At 40.1% G+C, this 23,476-nt stretch overlaps 1 protein-coding gene across 2 annotated transcripts in view; it reads left to right on the forward strand.

Moving 5' to 3' along the window:
* Positions 1-4,051: 4,051 nt before the first annotated feature.
* Positions 4,052-23,476, forward strand: part of myo3a (myosin IIIA) — a gene marked incomplete at both ends in the record, with an annotated part of 71,788 nt that continues 52,363 nt past the window's right edge. The window contains 4 exons of one of the 2 annotated variants that reach the window (XM_080864465.1): positions 4,052-4,219; positions 8,310-8,444; positions 18,217-18,321; positions 18,430-18,529. In XM_080864465.1, the coding sequence (XP_080720591.1) occupies positions 4,052-4,219; positions 8,310-8,444; positions 18,217-18,321; positions 18,430-18,529 (508 nt within the window). Of the gene's footprint in view, positions 4,220-8,309; positions 8,445-18,216; positions 18,322-18,429; positions 18,530-23,476 lie in introns of those variants that run through there. The other variant, XM_080864464.1, reaches the window with a different exon arrangement.

A 23,476-nucleotide genomic window follows, 5' to 3' on the forward strand; every position in this document is an offset into this window, starting at 1 on the left:
ATGGTTTGTTGATGCCAGACATCAGAGGAAAAGTGCCAAGGGTAACTCGAATAACTAACGTTTACCAAAGTGCATCTCTGAACAAACAGCACATGAAATCTTGAAGCAGCAGAACAGCCACTCCTGTCACCTGACAACAGAAAACTGAGGCTGCAATCACAGGGGCTTGCCAGAATTAGACAACTGAAGACTGGAAAAATCTTCCCTGCTCTGATGGGTCTTGATTTCTGCTGCCACATATAGACTGTAGGGTTAAAATTTGGGTCAAAGTACATGAAAGCATGGCTCTGTACTGCCTTGTATCAATGATTCATACTGGTCATGGCACAGATTTTGTAGCAACTACTAGCCCCAGCTCAGCTGAGTCAGTCTTTCCCTCATTCCGAGACCTCTGAAAACGCTTCCCTGATGGCTTTACAGACTCAGTCACTATTTCAATGTCATATTAAATAAACCATTACGTTCATTTGGTAAATTATGGTCATTATTAGAGTCAAGAAGGAAGATCATCCAGAATATCTTGATTGGCTAATGAGGTGTGGTGCCTTGGTTTCTCACACCTCGCTTTCAAAACACGAAGACGGCAACGCTGAAAACATCAAGGTCAGTTTTTCATAATAGGGCTAATCAATAGATGATGTCACGTTAGTCTTTTTTTTTTACAGTCTGTGCAAACAGGGCGCTCACATGCAGTGAAAATAAATATAATCTCTTTCTCAGGTTTTGTTCATCCTTACAATATTTGACTCTCTGACTTCATTCTACGCGTCAAAAACGAGAAAGAGTTGGATTCACTGATATAAAATGACTGCATTAAATAAACTTTATGTGAAGCAGGTTTCAGATAACATCACTCGAGCCCTTTGAACTGAACTCTCAGCCGAGCTCTGCTGGCACTGCTGGGACTCTTTGCCCAGCAGCACCCGTGTAATGGGACACTGCTGAATGATGCTGAGAGGAGCACAAGAGCAGCCATGGCCTGTTTCACCTGACTCGCTCCTTGTTGTCGTCCGTATACTCGCCCGTTGTTAGCTTGTCTTCTGCAGGTTAATTTATGACACTATCAATTGATCGGCTGCTGGCTACTGGATGTCCTCATACCTAAGATAATTACTAAAACCAATTACTTGGGGATAATAACTTTGCGAGTGTTCCTTATTCTTGATGTATAATACATAGCAGAGGTGGCTGGGGCACACAGGAACAACATCCTGCTCTGGTCTGTTGCTGCTGCTGCTGCCATCCACAACTGATACCCAAGCATGTTAATGCACTTAGGAAAGAGTAAGTATGATACTAACTTTTTATACTGGCTGATCCAGCTTCTTGACTTACCTAAACATGTTTTCAGCTTTGACTGCAAACATAAACACGTCAAGGCTGCTTCATTTGGATTTCTTATTTGCAAACTTTGGGAGTGGCTCAGTAGTAGCCCAGTGCAGGCTGTATGGATACCATGTGTGTGTACGCGTGCATATGTGAAAGTGCAATCTATGCTTTATCCTTACCATCCATGTGTCTCTGTTCGCTTTGTGCCTTTTCACTGCAAGCCATCAAAGGTCAGTAAAGTTAGTTCACTTGTAATAATTTGGCAACATTTAAGTCTGTAAAGATTGTAAAGTGTAACTTGTGTTTACTATGTGGAGAAGTTAAGCTGCTACAGCTGTCGATGAACTGTTTGCAAGATTTGACATGCCTTATTGTTTGTACTTTTATATTATTTCTAATAAATTCTGTGGCTATGCTTTCAAGTTTCATCTATTCACATGGGCTTATTTGACTTGATATTATGAGGATCTTTTTCTGTGTCTTTCCAGTCGTAGCCACTTGCTTCACAGAATTCTTTTACCAAGCTCATGTTGTCTGAGTGGGAGCGCTGCGTTTTTTGACTTTGATGAGCCCAGTGAGGCAGATTATCTCAGCTTGTAGACGGGCAAACTTCATGTGCCAAGGTTAAGCTGAAACGTTAACCTATTCATCAGGGTTACAGAGTAGCCTCAAGTGGCCAGACGTCCTGATCAGACGCCACTCAGATCAAGGAGTGTGCCTTCACTTGACTTAAAAAAACCCCCACACATTTATATTTAATTTTCACATAAACAAGACACAAAACAACAGCAACAAAACTGTATTATTTCTATCAAATAATAGCAAAGCAGTAAATACATGCTCAGTTACACATCTGCATTTCATTATTTGTGCACACAGACTATGGTTAATGCCACAACCTTTAACAGCTAATGAAAAGTGACAGGCAGCCAGTACTCTGGGGCACACAAGCTTAAATAACCACATGCATGCAGTCACAAACTCACGCACACTGCCTCCTCTAAAGGGTTACTTCCTTGCAGCTTGTGATCCTGTTGGAGGTGTCCACTGTGAGTCCTTAGGTTTCGCCCTCCCCTCTCATGTGTCGCAGCATGTTGACACACACAGGCAATGATGTATTATTGAGGATGTCTGTGGATTACTTGGGCAATGTACATTACAAGTGCAATTACCTACACAAGGATACATGTATAGGAGTCTAATTGCTCTGCATGGGCAATGGCTGATGATATCTCTGCAAAATAATGTGCCTGTCTGCCAGTTTTATCTTGCTGTGTGCAGGAATCTGTACAATTTAAATCATCTTAACTAGTTCAGATAAAATAACTGCAGGAGCTGAGTATAAGATGGCACCCTGGGTGGCAGTCTTCTCTCACCGCAAAATAAAGTGAAAAATGATAATAAAAAGAAGAAGAAGGCTTTTTGCATCACTGTGCACTTCCACTCGAGCTAGTTTTCTTTTGTGTGTGAATGGGCATCTATATGGGGAAAGGCTCATGCTGCAACAGAGACTAATTCCTGCTAATCCCACTGTATCTCCAATCTCTCAGAGCTAGTTTCCAATGGCAGCCCTGCAGCAGGGGAATTGCTAGTGAGATTAGCTTTCGTTAGCTCCTCCTCTGTTTGTGGTACTCACTGCCGGGCCAGGCTGGCCTGCCACTGCTAACCTTTTGCACAGAAATGGATTAATTGCTTTGTTTTCCCCCAAAAAATGTGCTGCATTGATTTCGGAGAATAATGTAAGTTTGATTTAGAGAGTTGTGCTTTTGTCTTTGCTTTAGCTTTGTGGATGTGGTTCTTTGAGTTATGGGAACAAATCTGTGATGACAGACAGACACCTTTGAAGGATACACGAAAGACTCTCTTGAGATTTGGCTGTAATTGCATTTCATGTAATTATCTGATTGATCTGCAGAACCTGAACTTTCTTCTGCATATTTCCATGCAAAGACAACATATGGGTTTATTTACTAATAGCTGTTTGCTTTTTAAAATATATGTACATATTATCACCTTGCCATTTTGGATGTATCTTGCTGAATATCTTGATCAATTTGGTGCTGAATGATATCAGCCTTAAAAATTGGGAATGTGTCTTATTGGACCTGAAAGCAGGAAGCACACCCCTCTGAGTGTTTACAGAAAAGCTGTGACTTAAAGCTAAGACATCCCATTTATCTGTAACAGGACACTGAAGAGTCTTAATGAAGGCAAGCACAGTTGTTGCCTTTATTTTTATGCATTGTTATGTTATAAAGCTTCAATCTGCTGAAAATCAAAGTTATTTCCTCTAGATGTAATATTTACTGCAGATATAGATGGGCGTTAAATCCCCTAAAGACCCAATTTAACCCCCCATCTATATTGCATCCCCGGATTATCCTCAAGTAAAACACTTCCAGTTTAATTCCCAAACAAACCGTGAACTTTGAACACTCATCTGATTAAGCTTCAGGTGTTGAATTTAGAATCTGAAGGAAAAGATCTACTGTACATTATGTACTTGCACAATAGCTTTAAATCCCCTTCATCTGAGCTCTTTACTAATGTGTTTACTCAGTTCAGACATGGATTAATAACAGTATAGCTGCACTAACTGGTGTATAATATAGGTCACACACAGCACAATGTCCCCCCCCCCCAACTTACCGCCTGCCCCTTCTCTATCACTGACCCACATGTACATGTGTTTTTCCCATTCTGCAGGAGATATCTCCTAAAGATGTTTCCACGATCAGGGAAATCGATTGTCTTTGACAACTTTCCAGATCCGACCGACACCTGGGAAATCATCGAGACAATTGGTAAAGGGACCTATGGAAAAGTCTATAAGGTGCTTAATAAAATAGATGGAAGTAAAGCAGCTGTGAAGATACTGGATCCGATCCATGTAAGTTGAGTTTGTTACATAGTAAGTACATTGTGAAAGAGCTTTAAGACTTCTTCAATATTTTTTATGACTGAAACAAAGAAAGTAACGGCTACAATCTGGAATTGTAATATGTTTTTGTAATTTGTTTCTGTAAGTACTGGATCATATCACTTAATCTTTGAATTCAGGTGTTTTCAGGGAATCCAGCGCTTAGAATAGGTCATTCTATAGAGTTCACTGAATTTCAGTATGGCACTGCAACGGATGTCGCCATTGCAACAGGTGCATTTGTGAAATTTTTCCCTCCTAAATATTCCACATATTTCACATCTGACATTTAGAAAACACAGTGATTCAGCCACAAAATGTCAGACCAAGAACTTATAGAGCGAAACTGATCAGTGCCAAGTGCACAGTGTGTAAAAATTACCAAAGCTCTGATGACTCACTGACCAGCTACAGATGAACCAGCAACAGTGTCATGGACAGTCAAAGCTCATTGATGTACACAGGGAGCAAAGGCTGACCATTGGGTCTGATCCAACAGATGAGCAGATGAGAGTAGCTCAAATCGGTAAAAATGCAATGCTGGTTGTGATAGAAAGGTGTCAGAATACACAGTGCATTATAGTTTGTTGCTTATGGGGCTATAGACCAGTCACCGTGCCCATGCTGAGGCTTGTTTGCCACCAAAAGCGCCAACAAGATGCCAACAATCGACCATCTGTGGATTGTGCTGGTTAAACAAGTGAGGCCCCAACTACAGCAAAAGGGGGACCAACACAATTTTAAGCATAATGTCATGTTAATGCCTGATTGGTATATATATCTATACATATTGTTTTGCTCTTAGTGATGGCACAAGAAGTACACGTTTATGTCTTGTGACATGGCAAGTGTTTAATTTACATCATCGATTTCTGGGTGTTTTTACTTTCCTGCATCTTTACTTTAGTTTTAGTTGATTGTTAGTGTAGTTTTCCCTGTTGTATGACACCTTAAATGTGATCAAATTTCATCTTTTTAAACTGAAAATGTGTATTTTATATGTTTCATTATTTTTTACCTTTTACCTTTTTTTTTTTTTAGAGATTTATATCTGGAACAGGGAGTGCACATGATCTTCCAAGGTTAAAAGTTATGATTTTTCTTTACATTTCATCTGAAGCGTGCCCATAGGCTATGTATACCAGCTGGTATTTAAAAGGAAATCTAAATAGCTGGGTAGAAAACTTACTGAGAAGTAAACAGTAAAGGCCCCACCATCTCACAAAGAAAGAAAAACCTTTATGATGTGAAAAACCTCTGGCTTTGCAAGCACAAAAAATCAAATCGTCAGTGTAGTCTGACTTATTAGCTCTGCCCTCGGTAAGATAAACATCACTCTGCTCTGCTTTGTTCTCAGCCTGTGAAGAGAATAAAGCCAAGCAGGTTGGAAACACCTCAAGCGAGATTCTTGTAACTATTCTTCCCATCTACAACCATCAGCAAATTATCTCAGCAAATTGCCTCTGATGATATCAGTTTAGCACTCTGATCATTTTGGACTTGCGTTGCTTGTGGGGTGCTTTAGCACAGAGCCAAAACACAAATTTGGCATTACAGCAGAAGTGTGTGAAGAAGGAGAAGAAAAAAAAGAAACGGCCTAATGAGAAGAAGACTTTGTCATGCTGCAGGGAAACATGATGTTAAACTTGACATTGTGGGACTGATCTGTCCTATAGAGTCAACATTTTTTATAATTACTAGATTTACCATTTACAGAAGATTACTTCAGATGTGTTACATTTCTGAGCATTACCATATTTGAGTAGTCTGTTTGTTACCGTTCTTCATCGATTGTGTTGTCTATTTTGAGTCTACGTTATAGTGCATGGTTTATTTAGAGGCATTTAATGAGCAGCAGGGTTCTTCTATTAAACACACTCTTCAAGTCTCATTAATTTGGGAGGGGATTTGTTTCTAATTATTAAGAAACGCAAAGCGCATCATTACCATAATCTTAATCACTGCACTCATTTCGTTCACATATAGAAGATGCAGTACAGATTTTTTTAAATACTGTATGTTATGTTTAGTTTCAAGCTTTATCTTTTTCTTTTTACTTTTTTTGATGAAAAGCGATTTGTAGTCCAGTAATTTTCTGTACTTTTGCTTTCTACCTTAAGCTACATTAAATGTATAAAGCAAAGTCATTTTACATTGTGGGCCACATATAGCCACTTTGATCTTAAGTGGCCTGGATCTTTGAAATTCCCATTTCTGTCAGTGTAAAAAAAAGTTTAACTGCACATTTAGTCCCTAAGAAATCTTCATATATCAAAGGTGCAATTTCAACAAAGTGTTAAGTAGTTTGTTGCCCTGTCTTTGTTGTAGTTATAAAACTATTTTTTTTTTGTTTTTTACAGACAAAACATGAAAAAAAATGTAATTACTTTGGTTTAGTATGAACGCAGGAAGTCTAAAAAATTATGCCCTCCTTCACATTTTCCAAAACCATCCATTGGAATTAGAGTCTTTGCTGTGCCCATTTTGACCCCCAAACCATATGTTTGAAATCAAAAATCTGGTTTCAGGACTCTGTACGAGGGGTGTCAGACTTCCGATGCCACCAACTACAATAGGATTCTGCTCAGTACTATTTATTGTAGTACTGCTACTGTTTATCACTTGTGATATAGTACTAAATACTGTACAAGATTAAATGTCCACCAGCACGATTTGCATTATATGCTAAAAGTTCCCGGTCTTTAGGCTTTAATAACCGTGCAACATTCAGAAGAAGAGTATACGATGACTGCTGTATTTAACATGTCCTGGATATGTCCTTTCGCCCACATTAAATTGCAGAATAAATGGTGGAGACTTTGCATAGTGTCCGAAGGTCGGTCGCTCTGTTTTTCTTTGATCAAATCAGGCAACCGATGACGTTCTTGATATTTAAAAAGGTTGCAAAGCAGTTAAATGAGGAGCTGCAGATACATGTCTTAGAAATCACAGGACAAAGAAATGAATCATTCTCAAAGTCTGGTTTATGGACATTGCATTGGCTGTGTATCTGTGATATCACCACAACTCTGTCACTGTTCTCTTGAATGAAGATAGTTGAGAGTATCCTCCTCATCACTACTGGTGTAGGAATAGAAAAAGTTGAGAGAGAAAGCAAATAAATTACAGTTTTCTCCACAAAGTCTAGAAGGTAAATAAATGAAAGAAAAAATGTAAGCAATAATAACAAAGTATCCATTCAGCTGATCTTTATATTGTTATTTTCTTGGTTAGAGTTAAACTAAGAGGACCGAGAAGCAGGATCCAGTGGATGGTTAGCTCTGCTTAGCATAAACACTGTAACAAGCAATAAATAACTTTGTAAATGTAACAACTTGTCAATCAGCCAATCCAATCCAACTTTATTTATAGATCACTTCAAAAACAACATGGCTTGTTGTTTTTGAAGTAAAAAACAGTGATAAAAGTATACATTATGTAACACTTTCATACACTAGTTATTAATGAGCATGACTGTTACTGAGCCACTTACATGTCAGCTGATATTTGATATATTTATTGTACTAAATTCATTTGAATTCGGTTTTTGCTTTTTGAATTTTAGATATTTTACTCTTATGTATTTCTTGTCATTTCTTAATATTTGTATTTAAACATAAAATTATTTTAATATACAATTTTTGTTCTTTTTACAAATTACTTTTTACTTTAAAGTAAGATTGTATTTTATTTTATTAAGCTAAAATTATTCAGGCTATTAATTGGGTGTGTTTGGTCTTATTTTTAGCTTCTGTAACAAAAAAATTCCCCAACATTGGGATTATTAAAAAAGTAATAGCTTTTATCTTATGTGAAGTAACCCTCTCCAGTTCATAATTTCAAATTTTTCTACCAGTATGAAAATGGTATTAATATTATTTAACTCATGCCTAGACAGTAGTCCAGGTAGTAATTAGTATTACCTCTATTACTCTGTTATTTGGCATTAAACATTCAAAGATAAAATATGGCTGGTAAAAAAAATAGCTAAAGATGAGATTGTAGGTGTTAAAATGTGTGTGTCGTACACACTTAGCTGATGTTTGCTCTTGTGTTTCAGGATATCGATGAGGAAATTGAAGCTGAATACAACATCCTCAAAGCTCTTTCTGACCATGCCAATGTGGTCAAGTTTTACGGGATGTATTACAAGAAGGACATCAAATGTGGGGATCAGCTGTGGCTCGTACTAGAGGTAAGAGCACAACATTGGCTGTGTTTTTGTCACAGGCAGATTTGACTTGGATCTTAGAGAGCATATACTGTAGGTGCAAAAGCCTTATTATACTACAAACAGGAAGTCTTGCCAGGTATGTACAGCGGTCAGGGATTATGTAACAGTTTTAGCCACAATGGGCAGTCTAGGAGTTTACTTATAGAGCACCTGGGGGATTTGGTCGCAGGCCAGTTAGTACCAGGAGGGGGGGAGGTTAGATTGCGTGTTGTGAGCGCCCTGCTGAGAGCAGCACAGCAGGGATTTCTGTTAACAGGAGCTGTCTTCATGTATTAGTTTATACACCCTCTGTATAAAGTTGGAGCACAGGTTGAAATGTTCCTTGTTGTAGTTGATTTCTGTTGTAGAACTGAAGATACAACACACTGAAATTGCCTTTTTTGAATTAGCCTTTCCTTGTTTGCACCTGCTGATGCACGAGAAAAGCCACATGTAGCCGTGATATTTTCATGAAGGTTCAAGGAGACCTTGCTACTGCTGCTGCTTTCAGTACTCCTCAAAAATCCTTCCTGTCAGCTCCCCCCGTTCTCCATCTTTCTCCTTTTTTCATTTTCTGCTGTAGCCCTTTAGAAATGTCAAGCTCCAGACAAACATGTAATGGAGGTCAACCTCAGAGGAGAGAAAGTGTTTGTGGGGTCGAACACTGTGTCAGATATTGGTTTTCTTTGCCTTTTGGCAGTCGGACCATGTAATTTGTGTTCCTGCTTTGATAGAGAGCAGTACAAACCTGGAGATGTCTGGAAAACACTGTCAGCAATCTCAAGGAGGTTTGATAAGAAATGAAACAGCCATCGTCCAAAAGGGTGGTTGATGTGTTTCTTTGTGTGTGTGTGTGTGTGTGTGTGTGTGTGTGTGTGTGTGTGTGTGTGTGTGTGTGTGTGTGTGTGTGTGTGTGTGTGTGTGTGTGTGTGTGTGTGGTGTTTCTGGCGAATGGACTATAATGTAATTTGTCTCAAGGGATGGAAATGTTGGTCTGCTGGTTAATTAATCACTTTTTTTCTGAAATATCCCTTAAATACACATGCATGAGCCCCAGAGAGCATTTCTTGCTGCCATTGGTAAACCACTGTTTTCTGTATGACTTTGACAATTTATGTCACTGGGAGGAGACTTGCGGATAGGCGAGGAGAAGCCTTCAGAGCTGGCTGAAGTAGTCCTCCGGTGATTAAGTCAAAAGTCTGGCTGTACTTCACAGCAAAAGATGCAAACTCAGCAGCCTGCAACAAGTGCTTTAAGGTGATACTGTGCAAAGGAGGTAACACCTCGACTCTGATGAAACACCTGGCGACGCATAGCGGTTTTTTAAAAGCCGAGAAATGCGCTGTATTTGATAGCTTGCTGCGAGACCTCACATGGAGCACATCTACTGCGGGTGTGGTGCCTGTTATCGGTCCCGGAGTTAGCAACATCCCCCAAAAACCCGAAGAGGAGAGTCCTGGCCCCTAGCCCTGCCAGTGTAGCAGAAATGATGATGATCATGATGGCAGCAGCAGCCGTTCTTCTCTGCGTGAGTAGCTTAATGTTGTTCGTGTATGTCTGTGAAGGTTCTCAGTCATCCAGGTCATCGTAGTCAAAGGAGCTTGCAAAGAAAAGCGTCTGGACTTCTGGACTTCTTTTCGTTGTTCGTGTGTAATTTACGTTGAGTAGGCTAACCACGTTATTAAATTAATGCATGTAAGGTGAACTAGCAAACACCGTTGTAGTTACATGCGGCTGTCTTCTTGTTTGATGGCAGATGCTCCCTTCACCCTGGCCAAAAAGGCTAAAATGACCAAAGAAAAAGTGGAAAACAGTTAAACATGAGAAGTTTTTGGACAAAGTTTGTGGGTTTTTTTCCATTGTTTAAGCACTGCTTCCAGCCAAGAGTGATATCATAAATCCCCTATAGCTGCAGAAAAGGCTAACATTGTTATCTTTTTACAAAAAAAAACAGCTAAACATGAGAGGTTTTTGGACAAAGTTTGTGTTCTTCATTCTTTAAGCACCGGTTCGAGCACCGGTTCGAGCACCGGTTCGAGCACCGTTTAAGCACCGGCACCGTTTCAAAAGTATCGGTTTGGGACTGGTATTGGATAAAACCTAAACGATACCCATCCCTAGGCGTACCTATTTCACATTTGGATTGGATACTAGACTGGATATTGGTGACAACAGGCCAATCGATTCACTTCAGTATTCAGTATTCACTACACTGTGTATTAGCAGCAACTCGGGATTTTATTTCAACAGCATGCTGTGATTAAATTAGCTGAGATGACTGAACAGCTATATTGACGTCACTCTCAGACTTAACTATGACAAGAACATGTTGTCACCAACTCCATTAATATTATTTAAGTGTTTTTGTGTGAGGAGGAGTAAAAGGAGGTGCACTCAGACTGAGAGTAGGACAAAATAGGCCAGCTAGGCTCTAAATAACAGCAGTATGCAGCAGCCTGTGACATTCACACTTCACATGAGATGATATGAGACCAGTGTAGATAAATTTAGTAAATAACATAAATGCAATTTTAAAATCTTTATGTATTTTTGTGCTGTTGTTGCTTATCATCTTACTAATAATTTCTAGTCCTAGTTAGTGATATTATTGGTGTATCTGTTTATTTGTTACCTTTTACTTTTTACGAAGTTAAGAAAGCATTATTTAAATCGAGCCTGATGTTGAATATAAAGAATGATTTTCAATCTCTTTTTCATGCTTATATTTTTTTTTACTGATGTTGGATATCTCAGTGGCTCCATGCTGTGGTATTTTATACATTTGCCTAACAAACAAAAGCTCCCCTGGGTCATTTCTGTGAAAAGATTTTTTAAAAGGTTTAGATCTAAATGTGCTGAAATAGTTGATGTTGATACTTAGCTTGAAACAAAACCACGTAAAAGCTTGTGGCATAGATAAATGAACCTCTTAGTACCACTGTTTACCCAACAAAAAATTATGCTAACCTTTAACCAAAAGCCCCATTTCCCCAGGCCATCTACAACCAGTTTCCCTTCCTAAACATCCAAACAAAGTCTTAAGGCTAAAAAAAAAAAAAAAATACAAAAGCTAAATGAAGACCGACAGGATTTCCATTTAAGATACTCATCCTGTTCTTCTATTACGCTACCTTTTTTTCCACTGTTAGGAGATTATTGTTTCACACTGAACATTTTTCCTTTGTCAGGTACAGCAGTGCTAGAACAAAGTGTCCATATTTCTGTAATCCAAGCTCAGTGGGCTTCACATCAACAGCAGCACTGTTATGCTAGCCCAATAGATAGTTTTCACCTCTCCATCTTGAGTTTCCTTCCCCTTTCATCAATCTCCTTTCTCCTGACCTTTGCAGAGGACCCTGCATTTACTTCTCTCAGATATCAAGATGCTGACAGCACCATCCTTTTGAAGGAAAACAAAGAAAGTGCTATTGTTTTTTTAAGATAGTTTCATGTGAGTGTTCAGTGAAATTATCTACCAGGGCTTAATTCCTATGAGTAAAACTATAAATCTGCTGTGATCTTTGTTTATTCCCCATGGTTACATATCCACTCAAAATTTCCCTTGCAAATCTGCAACCAGCAGTCCAAATCTGGTGGCTAATCCTGAGGCTGAAATCACTGCCTGACAGTTTAATAAGTGGCTGTGTTGTGCGTGTGTGTTTTTGTGCTCTGAAGTAGATGCACATGGGGTTTTAGCAGTAAAAAAGACAGGAAAGCAGGGAGTGAGGTGGTCATTCACCATGGTTACTGGCCCTCCTTTCTAAACTGTAATTTTCCATCCTTTAGCTCTGCTGAGAGGAGCCTTTCTCTGCCCTGCATTGACAGCAGACCGCTCATTATGAGCAGAATTCATACAAATTGCATCCGCTACTTTGTTAGCCCTTCATTGGGGTCTACGAGCTTTTGGCTTTGCCTCTGTAGTGTTCTCCTTTATCACAGCAGATGTGGGCAGAGATGAGCATGCTTTCATGTATAAAGGCCTAATATTGCTACCAGAGAGCTTGAAAATACTTCAAAGAAAGTGACGCTAGAGCGACTTTTATTCTCTGACTGGAAATAAGGAGCTAATTTAGATGTGCATGTCATTTGTGAGACTTTAAAAGGTCATTTGTTTTAAATGTTCACCATCTTCTATCGAGCTAAAATAAAAAATGTTGGAGTTTTAAATCAAAATTGCATCACTCTGGGGATGTGCTTTTTAAAAAAAAATTGGGATTGCTAAAAAAATGTCATTCGTCATTCATCTATGTGTGCAGATTAATTAAATTAAACCCCGGCCGCTAAAGTGAGCAGCTCAGAGAAGAAGCAGAAAAAGATAACTCAATCTATTGAAGCGCAAACCTTTACACCATCATTTTCTATCACGGAGGAAATGAACAGCAAAAGCAAGCAGCAGTGGTAGGAGAAATTGGCTTATGAAGATTCTTTGTCAGGACCAAAATTGCATAAAGAGTCTGCACATGAAGAAAACAATAATTAGCATTGTTGTCTGGGGAAAGATAAATGATAAGTGGAAAAGAGAGATAAATCTCTCGAAGCTTCTCATTAGTAAGCCTATACAGCTTTCCCTTTCAGCGTGGCACAAAACACAAAAACTGGATCGCACGAGGACTTGACTCGAAGGTTCAGGAGAAACTTAATCAGGGCTCATCCTGGGCATGTCGCTAGTCTATCCCAGAGCGACAGAAAATCACACACTCTGAACTCTACACCTATGGTTAGTTTACAATCACCAACTAATCTAACCTACACATTTTAGGACATGTGTTAGGATGTGAGCCTTAATCAGTTCACAAATTCCCTAGTCACTGAATCAGTGCTTGAAAACACATGAAAAATTTTTTGCTTGTCCCTTTTTTGCTTTCCTCGCTTCATTCTACTTGGACACCCTGTCAAAGTCAACAATTTGTCCTGGATTTTTCAACCCATTTTCTCTCTCCAAGCTCATCCTCTTGACCTTTGCACTCGTTAATTGACAATGATGTTTTGAAATAGTTTCCCTCTATCAGACCTTTCGATAAACGGTGCCAGAAAGTGGACACCTCGGCTATTATGCTCAGTGTAAACGATAAGGCCACGGTAACAATGGGAGTGCTCTTCTCTGGAGATGGTCCAGCATGCCGCACACACGTTTGTTTTCAGATCTTAATGAGGACATTGAATAGATACAATGCCTCGATTTCACTAACATGAACACTAACCCCCCAGAAATGAATGCTTAACCTTAAACTGAACTATAACCTAATTGTAACCCTAAACTCAAAACAACATTTTGAGCCTCAAAACATGCCTTCAAATTCACAAGGACTGGCATTTGGTCCTCATATTTATTGGTGGTCCCCACAAGTATAATGACAGTTCTTGGTCCTCACAAAGATATTTAAACAAGTACAAACACACACACACACACACAGGGAACATGTTTCTTCGAGCCTTTTGCAACTCGGTATATCCATCCATAAATGAGGTAATTAAAAAAATACAATGTAAATTTAAACTTTTATGCAATCACACTGTTAATGAAAGATGGCTAAAGCGAGCACCTGTGTTTAGTTTGTTTCATCTTTACCTTTCTTTTATCTACTTCTTTGCTCGTCTTTGATGCAAAACTTGCATTTACATGACTAAACAAGCACCTGACCTCATTTGTAATGGAGACTAGACCACTCAATATTCAGTGTGTTCCTTTGTTTATTCTTTGACATGATGAGCAAGACAGAGCGCAAATCTTAACAAATCTTTTCATGCAGTGCGTTCCTCTTCCAAATCTGTGAAATGTGTAACAAGGAAAGATCAAACTCCATTGAATCGTCTCTAACTGTAAAAATGACTCATGATTTTTATGAGTGTCAGAAAGAAAAATAATTTTGAAGCCCATTGCTGGTACATTCTTCAATAGTGAGCAACATGTCAACATGGTTTTTCTCAATAAGGCAAAGGAGCAGATGAGAAGCCATCCACAAAAACTGACCAAGTAACCCATTCCTGATCTCGGTGTGTCAAATACTATGGGTTTTTTTCAAAGCTGCTGGGGTTTTGCAAATGTAGAAACGGTGTCCTGGGAATACAGTACACTGGGTTACTAACTGGTCTCATAGCTAACCAGATTTAGCTGCTGAAGCGTGAGAGTTTTACTTCCTTCTTTTTACTTCCTGATTGACAAAAGGCTCTCTTTCAATCATCTTGTACTGAACTTTTAGGGAGTGGAAATGCTAAAGGAAAGGGATGTACTTCATTTATAACACAAGAAAAAAGTGCTTGAAAAGTGAGTACAACAAGAGTTCAACAAACAGTTTTTGTTGCATTAACCGTACCAAGGATTTTGTGGTACTTTAAACCTTGCCAATTATTTGTGATGCCTAAACATAATGACTGAATAAGAGTAAAGATAAAAAGCAAGTGAAAACTAATAAGAGTGTGAAAACATAGCCTCTAATTGGGCATGAACACTGGGCTCTAGGCTGAAAGCTTAAACAACGTCAAAGATTAACTGGAAGATGGCAAAAGCCATGGTTCAAAGCAGCCCGGTTCATGCATGAGAGATAATGCTCAGCAAGTGCAAAAGTAAAGTAAAGCTGACCAGTTTGCATGACAACATGGGATTACAAAATGAAACCGGAATCAACGAGCACCAAAGAGGTCATAGATTAAAATTAAGATCCATGATTGACATTAAAGGCTAAGTTTTCCTGTCAGTGTTAAAATTTCTGCCTCTGAAAAGAAACCGTAATCTTGAGGTGTTTGAATATCTGTGCTAAAGCTCATAGAACGGTTAGTAAATGTGATTTAAGCAGTTAAACAATTAAATTCAATCATCTATGACATTCCCAATGTCGTTTCCTTTCTGCAGAGATTTAGGTCTTCACCACATCTCTAATAATTAATGTTCATGTCCAGGATCACTTGTTGATGTGGCCGCTGTGGCTAAGGTGAGAGCACTAACGTTTAGCTCACCTAAATCCGGGACATCGGACCTCTCATTAATATGGATTCCTTTGTCTGCCTCGTGTAATTTAATGATGACAGGTGATATGGCAGCAATGATGTGGACTGACGTCAGGCCCCGCTCATTGTCAGAGTGCTGTGCTGTCTGTGAAAACCTCTGCGGTATTCTCTGCTTAACTGCAGTTTGTCTGCACGTCTGATAGCCGAGAGGAGACGTGATTAAGCTTCCTATGTGGCAGCTGAGATACATGCCATCCATCCTGCAACAGTCCTCCGGGCTCCTGATGAATAGGCAGATTGATAGGCAGATAGAAAACAGACAACAGGCACATCATTGAAAACTTATGCCAGTGCACCGTCAAGGTCAAAGAATTGCTTCACCTTCAGTGTCGTAGAAGGATTACAGATTATAGTTACCATTCCAACCTTGGGCCAGCATTTCAATTTGAGGTTAACATACAAAGTCAAATGAACATGACACAAAACTACTAATGAGAAATAAAATGTATTTGCAGTGATATATAATTCCTGAAATGCACAAGGAAAGAAAGACAAAGTGTTTCAAAGAGATATGGAAATGCAAGATACACAAAGAAGTAACTTTGACTTTAGTGGCTCTTGTTCCGCCGGTACCACCGGGGCCTTTTACCGTTGTCTTGTTGAGGTATAATGCAAGATTACAGTACAGTATAAGATAATAATAATTGCAGAAAGTTGCTTCTTTTCATCTGGACGCAGTGCTCTCTCTAGGAGAAACATCTCATTGCTCATATTTCAGTCTTAGATAAACTTTTCCCCTGCAGATGAACAAATTGAACTTTCTGGGACAAGATAATAACTAGCTCAATTTTAAAAAGCTGTTAATGCTAAAATGCCACCCATCAGTCTATTATCTGCTGCTTATCTGGTCTGGGTCACAGGGGCAGCAGTCTAAGCAGGAATGTCCAGACCTCCCTCGCACGAGTCACCATCTCCAGCCCAAAACACCTCACCAAGGAGCTGCCATAGTCAGATTCCAACTCGATCCTTTAAAGCAGCTCTACAAATTACCTACTCCTTGTGATCTCACTCTTTTGGCCACCAACTACAGTTTGTAGCCGTAAGCAAGAGGAACGTTGATCAGCCAGCAAATCAGTAGCTTTGTCTACATCTTCAGTTCTGTACCAAGCTCTAGAAAATTACTGCTTTGGAAAATGGACCAATTTTTATTACTTCCAGCTTCCCAAATGCCATGATTTGCTGCTTATATCAATTTTATGTGAATACCAATAGCGTCTCATCTATATTTATTATGTTTTAGACTGTTGGATGGATTTTTAAAAAGCATTTTGAAGATGAGATCTTTGTCTTCCAGTTAGTTTATAGACTAAATAAATCAATAAAATCAGTAATTGCAATGCTAGGTACTTGTGACCCACGAATTAACTACATTTAGTTAGTATTCACTGAGATCTTTAAATAAAGGAATGACTTTGTAGTTTGCTGTTGTCAGCACAACATTTTTTTAAAGCCCTGTAGGTTGAATTATAAAGAGATCACTCATTGTTTGGCTATTTGGGCCCTTAGATGTTTACTTTACTCTTTTTGTTGTGGTGCTATTGTTGAGCTATGCTGTACCTTTTTTCTTAGGACTGCAGGTAATGACACTGCAAGTTAGCATCATTATTTTCCATCTAATAAGGAGCTATTTCTTTACCCCAAATTACACAACACAGTGGGTAAACATCCCTTTCCCTGAGAAAATAAATATTACACTGTAAGCCTCATTGTGTGCTTCCACTTGCAGTAACCTACCATTTGAAATGTGTGTTAAAAACTATTTTTGTTGTATTAATTGTGAATGGTAGTCTTAACATTTTCTCGCACGTGTTACACATTTTAAACAGGCTGATTTTATAGGCTGATTTGCTTTTAAATTACAAGTTAGGGAAATCAGTGTAGTTATAAAAGAGCAAGAGATCACTACAAAAAGCTATAATGGAAATTTCCTGTCTACCAGAAAATGTCAAGGATGTTTTTATGCATGCAGTTAAGAGTGAAGATGGAAAATTGCTCATAAAAAGTTGAATGATGCATGTGTAGATGATATCTTTTACCATAGAGAGTAACAGCGTCTGTGTTTACAAACAGGGTTCGTATGCAAAGAGACGCCATTTCAGTCCACTTCCAACCCCCAGCGTCGCTGATTGACATCTTAGAGCTTTTTATTTTTTATGCACTTCTGGCATCTCCCAAAGAAAGACCCAAATTAAGGGTTATTGTTGTTGCCAAGGCAACCTACTGGGTAATTTTCTGTAATTTTCCGGGAGGGATTGCTATTGACGGTGAAGTCCATATCAAGATGCTGTATGCTGCAAGGAAACACCTACAAACACAAAAGTCTATTTTTCGGGGGAGGAGGTGTTCTGCCGCAGTGAGGAATGTCCCATAAACGGTGTATAATTTCTAATATAAATCTTGGCTTTGTCTGAATGCATACGATTATTTGCTTTATTTGAGCCCGCTTAGTCATCACCGCATAGATTAAACCCTGCATACAAAATGTACATTCTCTCCCGCTAAGCTGCCTGAGAAAGATAAGCCTCTAAAGATTGATAGAATTACTTCCAGCATCATCCCCCTGTTTTCTCGCTGTGAAATCTTATGATCAAAACGCTTCACCCCGTGCTGTTTCCACATGAAAATTCGGCATATCTTTCCCAGAGTTTGACACATTGTATAAGCAGAGTGTGTGCTGACTCATGGTGAGTTTTTGCTCATTGTCCTCTTTCCTTTGTGGACCCCCCCCCACCCCCACCCCCCACTGCAGCTCTGCAATGGTGGCTCTGTGACAGATCTGGCCAAGGGCATGCTGAAGAGAGGAGACCGAATGGATGAATCCATTATTGCCTACATCTTGCACGAGTCCCTCATGGTAAGCATTGGAGGGGGGTGACTATGATGTACCCCAGAGTAAACGGGGTGATTTTACAGGCAGGTGCTCATCAGGATAAAAGAAGCTGTTAACCTCTTTGTTTCGCAGGGCCTCCAACACCTGCACATCAACAAGACCATCCACCGTGACGTCAAAGGCAACAACATCCTATTGACGACGCAGGGAGGGATCAAGCTCGTGGACTTTGGTATGTGCCTCTTTTTGCCTTTTTAAAAATTTTTGGCATCCCTGTCCTCTAATCAGCAAAGAACATGTTATAGCTCTATTTAACGAAATCAATTACCTTCAGCTGTCTTACAAATAAACTGTGACAACAATTAGTTTCCCTGAGAGGCTGGACTACATTTACACAATCCAACAACGTGGTGGATGGTTATACTTTTCCACTGTGCCACAAACAGCTGCAAACATTGCTGGTGCTCCCACTGCAATTTCTTAACCAAATGAGGCTCGCTGTAGTTCCTGGGCTCAAGGATCGGGATAGGCAAATTGATTCTGATGGTTTTCCGGAGATGACTCACCCTCCCCCAAAAACCCCCAGCTGCCTGTTTTCATTACAAATAAAATCCCCCTCTCCATTTGTGCGTAGGTTTGCATTTACTCCTGCTAATTGTGGGCTTCTCTTAAAAGCCCTCTCCTAACAATGAAGCACAAAGTGCACTGCTTTTACACAAGAAGAACTAGAGGGTGGGGAGGTATTAATGGAATCACTTGATACTTGAATGGGAAGTAGCTAATACTGAGCCAGAGCAGCTTCTTCCTCCTCGCGCTGCTGTCATGGAGATTCTCAGCACCTGTTTGTTTGTTTGATGTTTACTGATGAAGTAGATCGAGATGTCCAAACTCTGCACCCGGAAGCATCACATAAGTATTCATATAATTAAACAGAAATGTGATAATGCTTCTGGTGATAAGAGATGAATCCTAGGATCTGGTATTCTTGGATTTTTTTAACAGCTGTGTGCTGTGTGTTTTATTTGTGCATACAGAACATATTTGCTTTAAAAACTAAAAACAGTTACAAATACAACATATTCTGAACGGAATGGCAGAAAAACATCCCTCGTAATCGGTCAAAACTATGGCATCAGTACTAGTGGCTCTTATTATTGCATCTGAAAACTGCTTTATTTAGCTAAAAAAACAAACATTAAATACCTCTTTCTACATAATTTATTAATTGTGTTTAGTGTGATTCATTTAAAAGTATTTATGCTGAAAGAAGAACCAAACAATCCTCCATGAGTTTGTAATTTCTCAAATTATTCTGTATGATCTGGTGGTTTGGCCGAGACCACACATGTTGCTTTCTTAGTTTTTGCTGCTGTACACTGAAAATCAGCTGTCACATCTTCAACACTGTGAAATGCTGGAGTATTCATAGACTAGAAAAAGTAACCTGTTATTGGTTTCAGTTTTAAAGTGAAACAAAATGTTTCAGTCTTGTGCAAAAGTCTTGAGTCACCCCTCATGTCTTTATATTTTGCTTCCAAGGAGTAAGGCCTTCTTCTAATTCTGTACTTGACAAATAGTTCTCCCATCTCTCTCTGAAGGTCTTTCAAAGATTTTCTTTGACCATTTTCAGAGGATTTTTTTTGTTTTTGTTTTGTGTGTTAAGCCACTTAAGCCCGACCTATGAACCATTCAAGCATAAAAAAGCACCTAACTCAAGCGATGAACCAGTGTTGTGTCTACACATGAAAGACAACTTAGCAAAGAATCAGTTCTAGATGGTATCTGTCTATGCAACTTTTGCCTCACTCTGATTTAAATTAAAATGCTATAAACACTCACAGACGATATCACACAAATTGTCTGAAGCTATTAATCAGGTTATTGCAATCCTGGCATCTCCAACAGCATCCAGCCATTATTTCTGCGATATATCATCTCTTGCTTATTTACAATAAGAACATCTTATCAAGTGTTTGATGTTTCTCTGGCTCAGCCTGTAATGAATGTCCAAGATAGGAAGGATATCGTATCTCTGAAAATAATTTATTACATACAAACATTGTTGGTTAGACCAGAGAGCCAGTTTCAATTCACCGTGTTTAGTGCTAAGCTCATGTAACTCTCACAGGAAGTAATTATGTTTAATGTTGGGACACGTTATCATCAGTAAATTGTTGCTGCATTCACTTTAAGGTATAAGAAAGCAGTGGCACCGCTGATCAGCTTATCTTCTATGAATAAATATTTGCCGCTGTGCATGACTGTTATCTGTTCGCACCATATTTGTGGTTGCTGGTTAGAAGTAATGCATGTGGATCAGTTTAGGGAAGATGTTAGAAGAAGCTGTATTATAAGAGGAAATAAAGTTTATATTGAAGTGTGGGTTTAAAGGAAGAAGAGCCACAGATTTTCCTGACAGAAATCTCTCGACATCTACTGGATGGTTCCCACTGGTTGAGGTCTTATCTATTTTAATTCCCTAGCAGATCAAATCGGTCATTTGTCCTGTAACTTTCAATTCAATTCAGTTTTATTTTTGTGCACCTCAAGCTGCTTCATATTGTAAGGTAAAGATCCTACAATAATACAGAGAAAACGGCAACAATCAGACGATCCTGTTTGAGCAAGCACTTGGTGACAGTGGCAAGCAAAAACTCCCTTTTAACATATGTATTCAAAACCACAAAACTAAAAAATGAAAAGCTTAGTTGGAAGTCAGAGTCACTGTAAATAGCAGGGTTTACCCAATAATTAAACTTTGCCCCCCTTGCACCATAAATAATAATTCATTTTTATAGTGTTACGGCCCGGCTCTGCTAGGCGGCAGCGGACGTAACATAAACGAGCCCAGAGACCAAGGAGTTAGGTAGGACGACAAACATAAGGTTTATTAACACAACTGAAATCCGTTAGTGAAACAACTCACTAGGCAGCAGAGAAACTTTAAACAAACACCACGATTAATAGCACCAGTAGAGCACTGCTCTACTAAACGTCTCGCAGGAGGCAACACAAAACACAGGCAGAAGGCAAAAGGGAGGGACTCTCTGTACAGTCTGTTCAAATCAACAAGTCCCTCGACGAATGAAGACTCCTCAGCCTTTTATACTATCCGTTAACTGCAGTCAGCTGTGTCACTTGTCATAACTGCAGACAGCTGTGTCACTTGTCCGTCGTACTCCAGGCTCCTGCGGCAGCCAATGGTGTGCGTAGTCTGACAGGCTCGGATCCGCATGAAGTTGGGGCGGGCACATGTCCGGGCCAGCCAATCCCCCGTGAGTCCTGGAGCACTGTAGATTCCAGGGAGGAAGGCGGGGCCACCTGAGGCCAGCGGCCGTAACACCCCTCCCCTTAAAATACCAACTATGTTGGGCTGAAGCTAACGTTACAGAGCATAAACAACAACAAAAGACAAAAGCAGTAAAACATGTTTACAAACGGGACAGACCGTCAGCTAAAATATTTTCAGTCCCCTTTTTGTGGTGGATACTTAAGTTGTATTCCTGCAACAACAGAGCCCAGCGCATAAGGCGCTGGTTGTGATTAAACATACGCGCCAGGAACACAAGTGGGTTGTGGTCTGTGTACACAACAAGAGGCAACATGCTGGACCCCAGGTACACGTGAAAGTGCTGAAGAGCCAACAACAAAGCCAGGGTCTCCTTTTCAATGGTGGAGTAGTTTAACTGATTTTTATTGAACTTGCGGGAAAAGTAACAAACGGGGTGGTTCAAACCCAGCAAGTCTTCTTGCAACAGCACTGCCCCAGCCCCGACAGCACTGGCATCAACCTCGAGTTTGAATGGTCGCGTCAAATCAGGTGCAGCTAACACAGGAGAATGGCAGAGGAGGGCTTTTGCACTCTCAAAAGCATCCTGACACTCACTCGACCAGCTAAACTCAACCTTTGGGCTGAGCAGGTCAGTCAATGGCTTTACTACAGAGGAGAAATTCTTACAAAAGTTCCTGTAGTAGCCCACCATCCCTAGAAACCGACGTAACTCACGCCTGGTGGTAGGCGTGGGAAACTGTTTAATCACTTCCACTTTGGCATCTATGGGCCGGACCTGTCCACGTCCCACCTCCCTGCCTAAGTACGTCACAGTAGCTTTGGCAAACTCACACTTAGCTAAGTTGAGAGTTAGGGTAGCTTGTGCCAAACGGTGAAATACCTGTTGTAACGTTTCCAAATGATCTTGCCATGTTTCAGTGTAAACTACTAGATCATCTAGGTAGGCACTGCAGTTGGACAGACCACGGAGGACTTTATTTACTAGCCTCTGGAAGGTGGCAGGAGCGTTACACATGCCGAAAGCCATGACTGTGTACTGTAAAAAATCATCGGGTGTAACAAAGGCAGCGATGTTAGAGGCACGTTCAGTTAAAGGGACCTGCCAGTAACCCTTAAGAAGATCTAACTTGGAGACATACTGAGCAGTCCCAATACTGTCCACACAATCCTCAACTCTTGGGAGAGGATGTGAGTCAGCCACAGTCACAGAGTTCACCTTCCGGAAGTCTGTAATAAAACGGGGCGAGCCATCTGGCTTAGACTCCACTATACAAGGCGAGCTCCAGGGGCTTTGACTGGGCTTCGCTAAACCATGTTGCAGCAGATAGTCAGCCTCCTGTTTCATGAGCACGCGCTTATGGGGGCTGGCTCGATAAGGATGCTGCTTAATAGGTTTAGCGCCCTGGACATCAATGTCATGCTCTAGCACCGTAGTGGCAGTTGGCACATCCCCGAATAAACAGGTGTATTCCCTAATTAAGGCAATTATGTCCTCTTGCTGCTCTGAAATCAGATGCTCAAGCAAACCCGGCAATGCTTTTAGCATTTCAGAGTTAGACAAACGGGGTCTAGAACAGGTGGGATAACATAGTTTTAACCCATCACCCCCATCCGCCCCTCCTTCCTCCAGGTGGCTTGAGGCTACAATAGGAGCACAGAGCCCAGCAGGCTTTGGTGTTGACCGCGGATGGTACAGTTTCAACATGTTTACGTGACAGACACGTGTTTTGCGTCTGCGGTCGGGAGTGCAAATTACATAATCTGTCTCCCCTCTCTTTTCACAAACTTTAAATGGGCCACTATACCTAGTAGACAAGGCTGAGCCAGGGACAGGCAAGAGCACGAGAACCTGGTCACCCACCTGAAAGGTTCTTTTAACAGAAGCCT

The sequence above is a fragment of the Rhamphochromis sp. 'chilingali' genome, assembly GCF_963969265.1.
Source record: "Rhamphochromis sp. 'chilingali' genome assembly, chromosome: 18".
NCBI lineage: Eukaryota > Metazoa > Chordata > Actinopteri > Cichliformes > Cichlidae > Rhamphochromis > Rhamphochromis sp. 'chilingali'.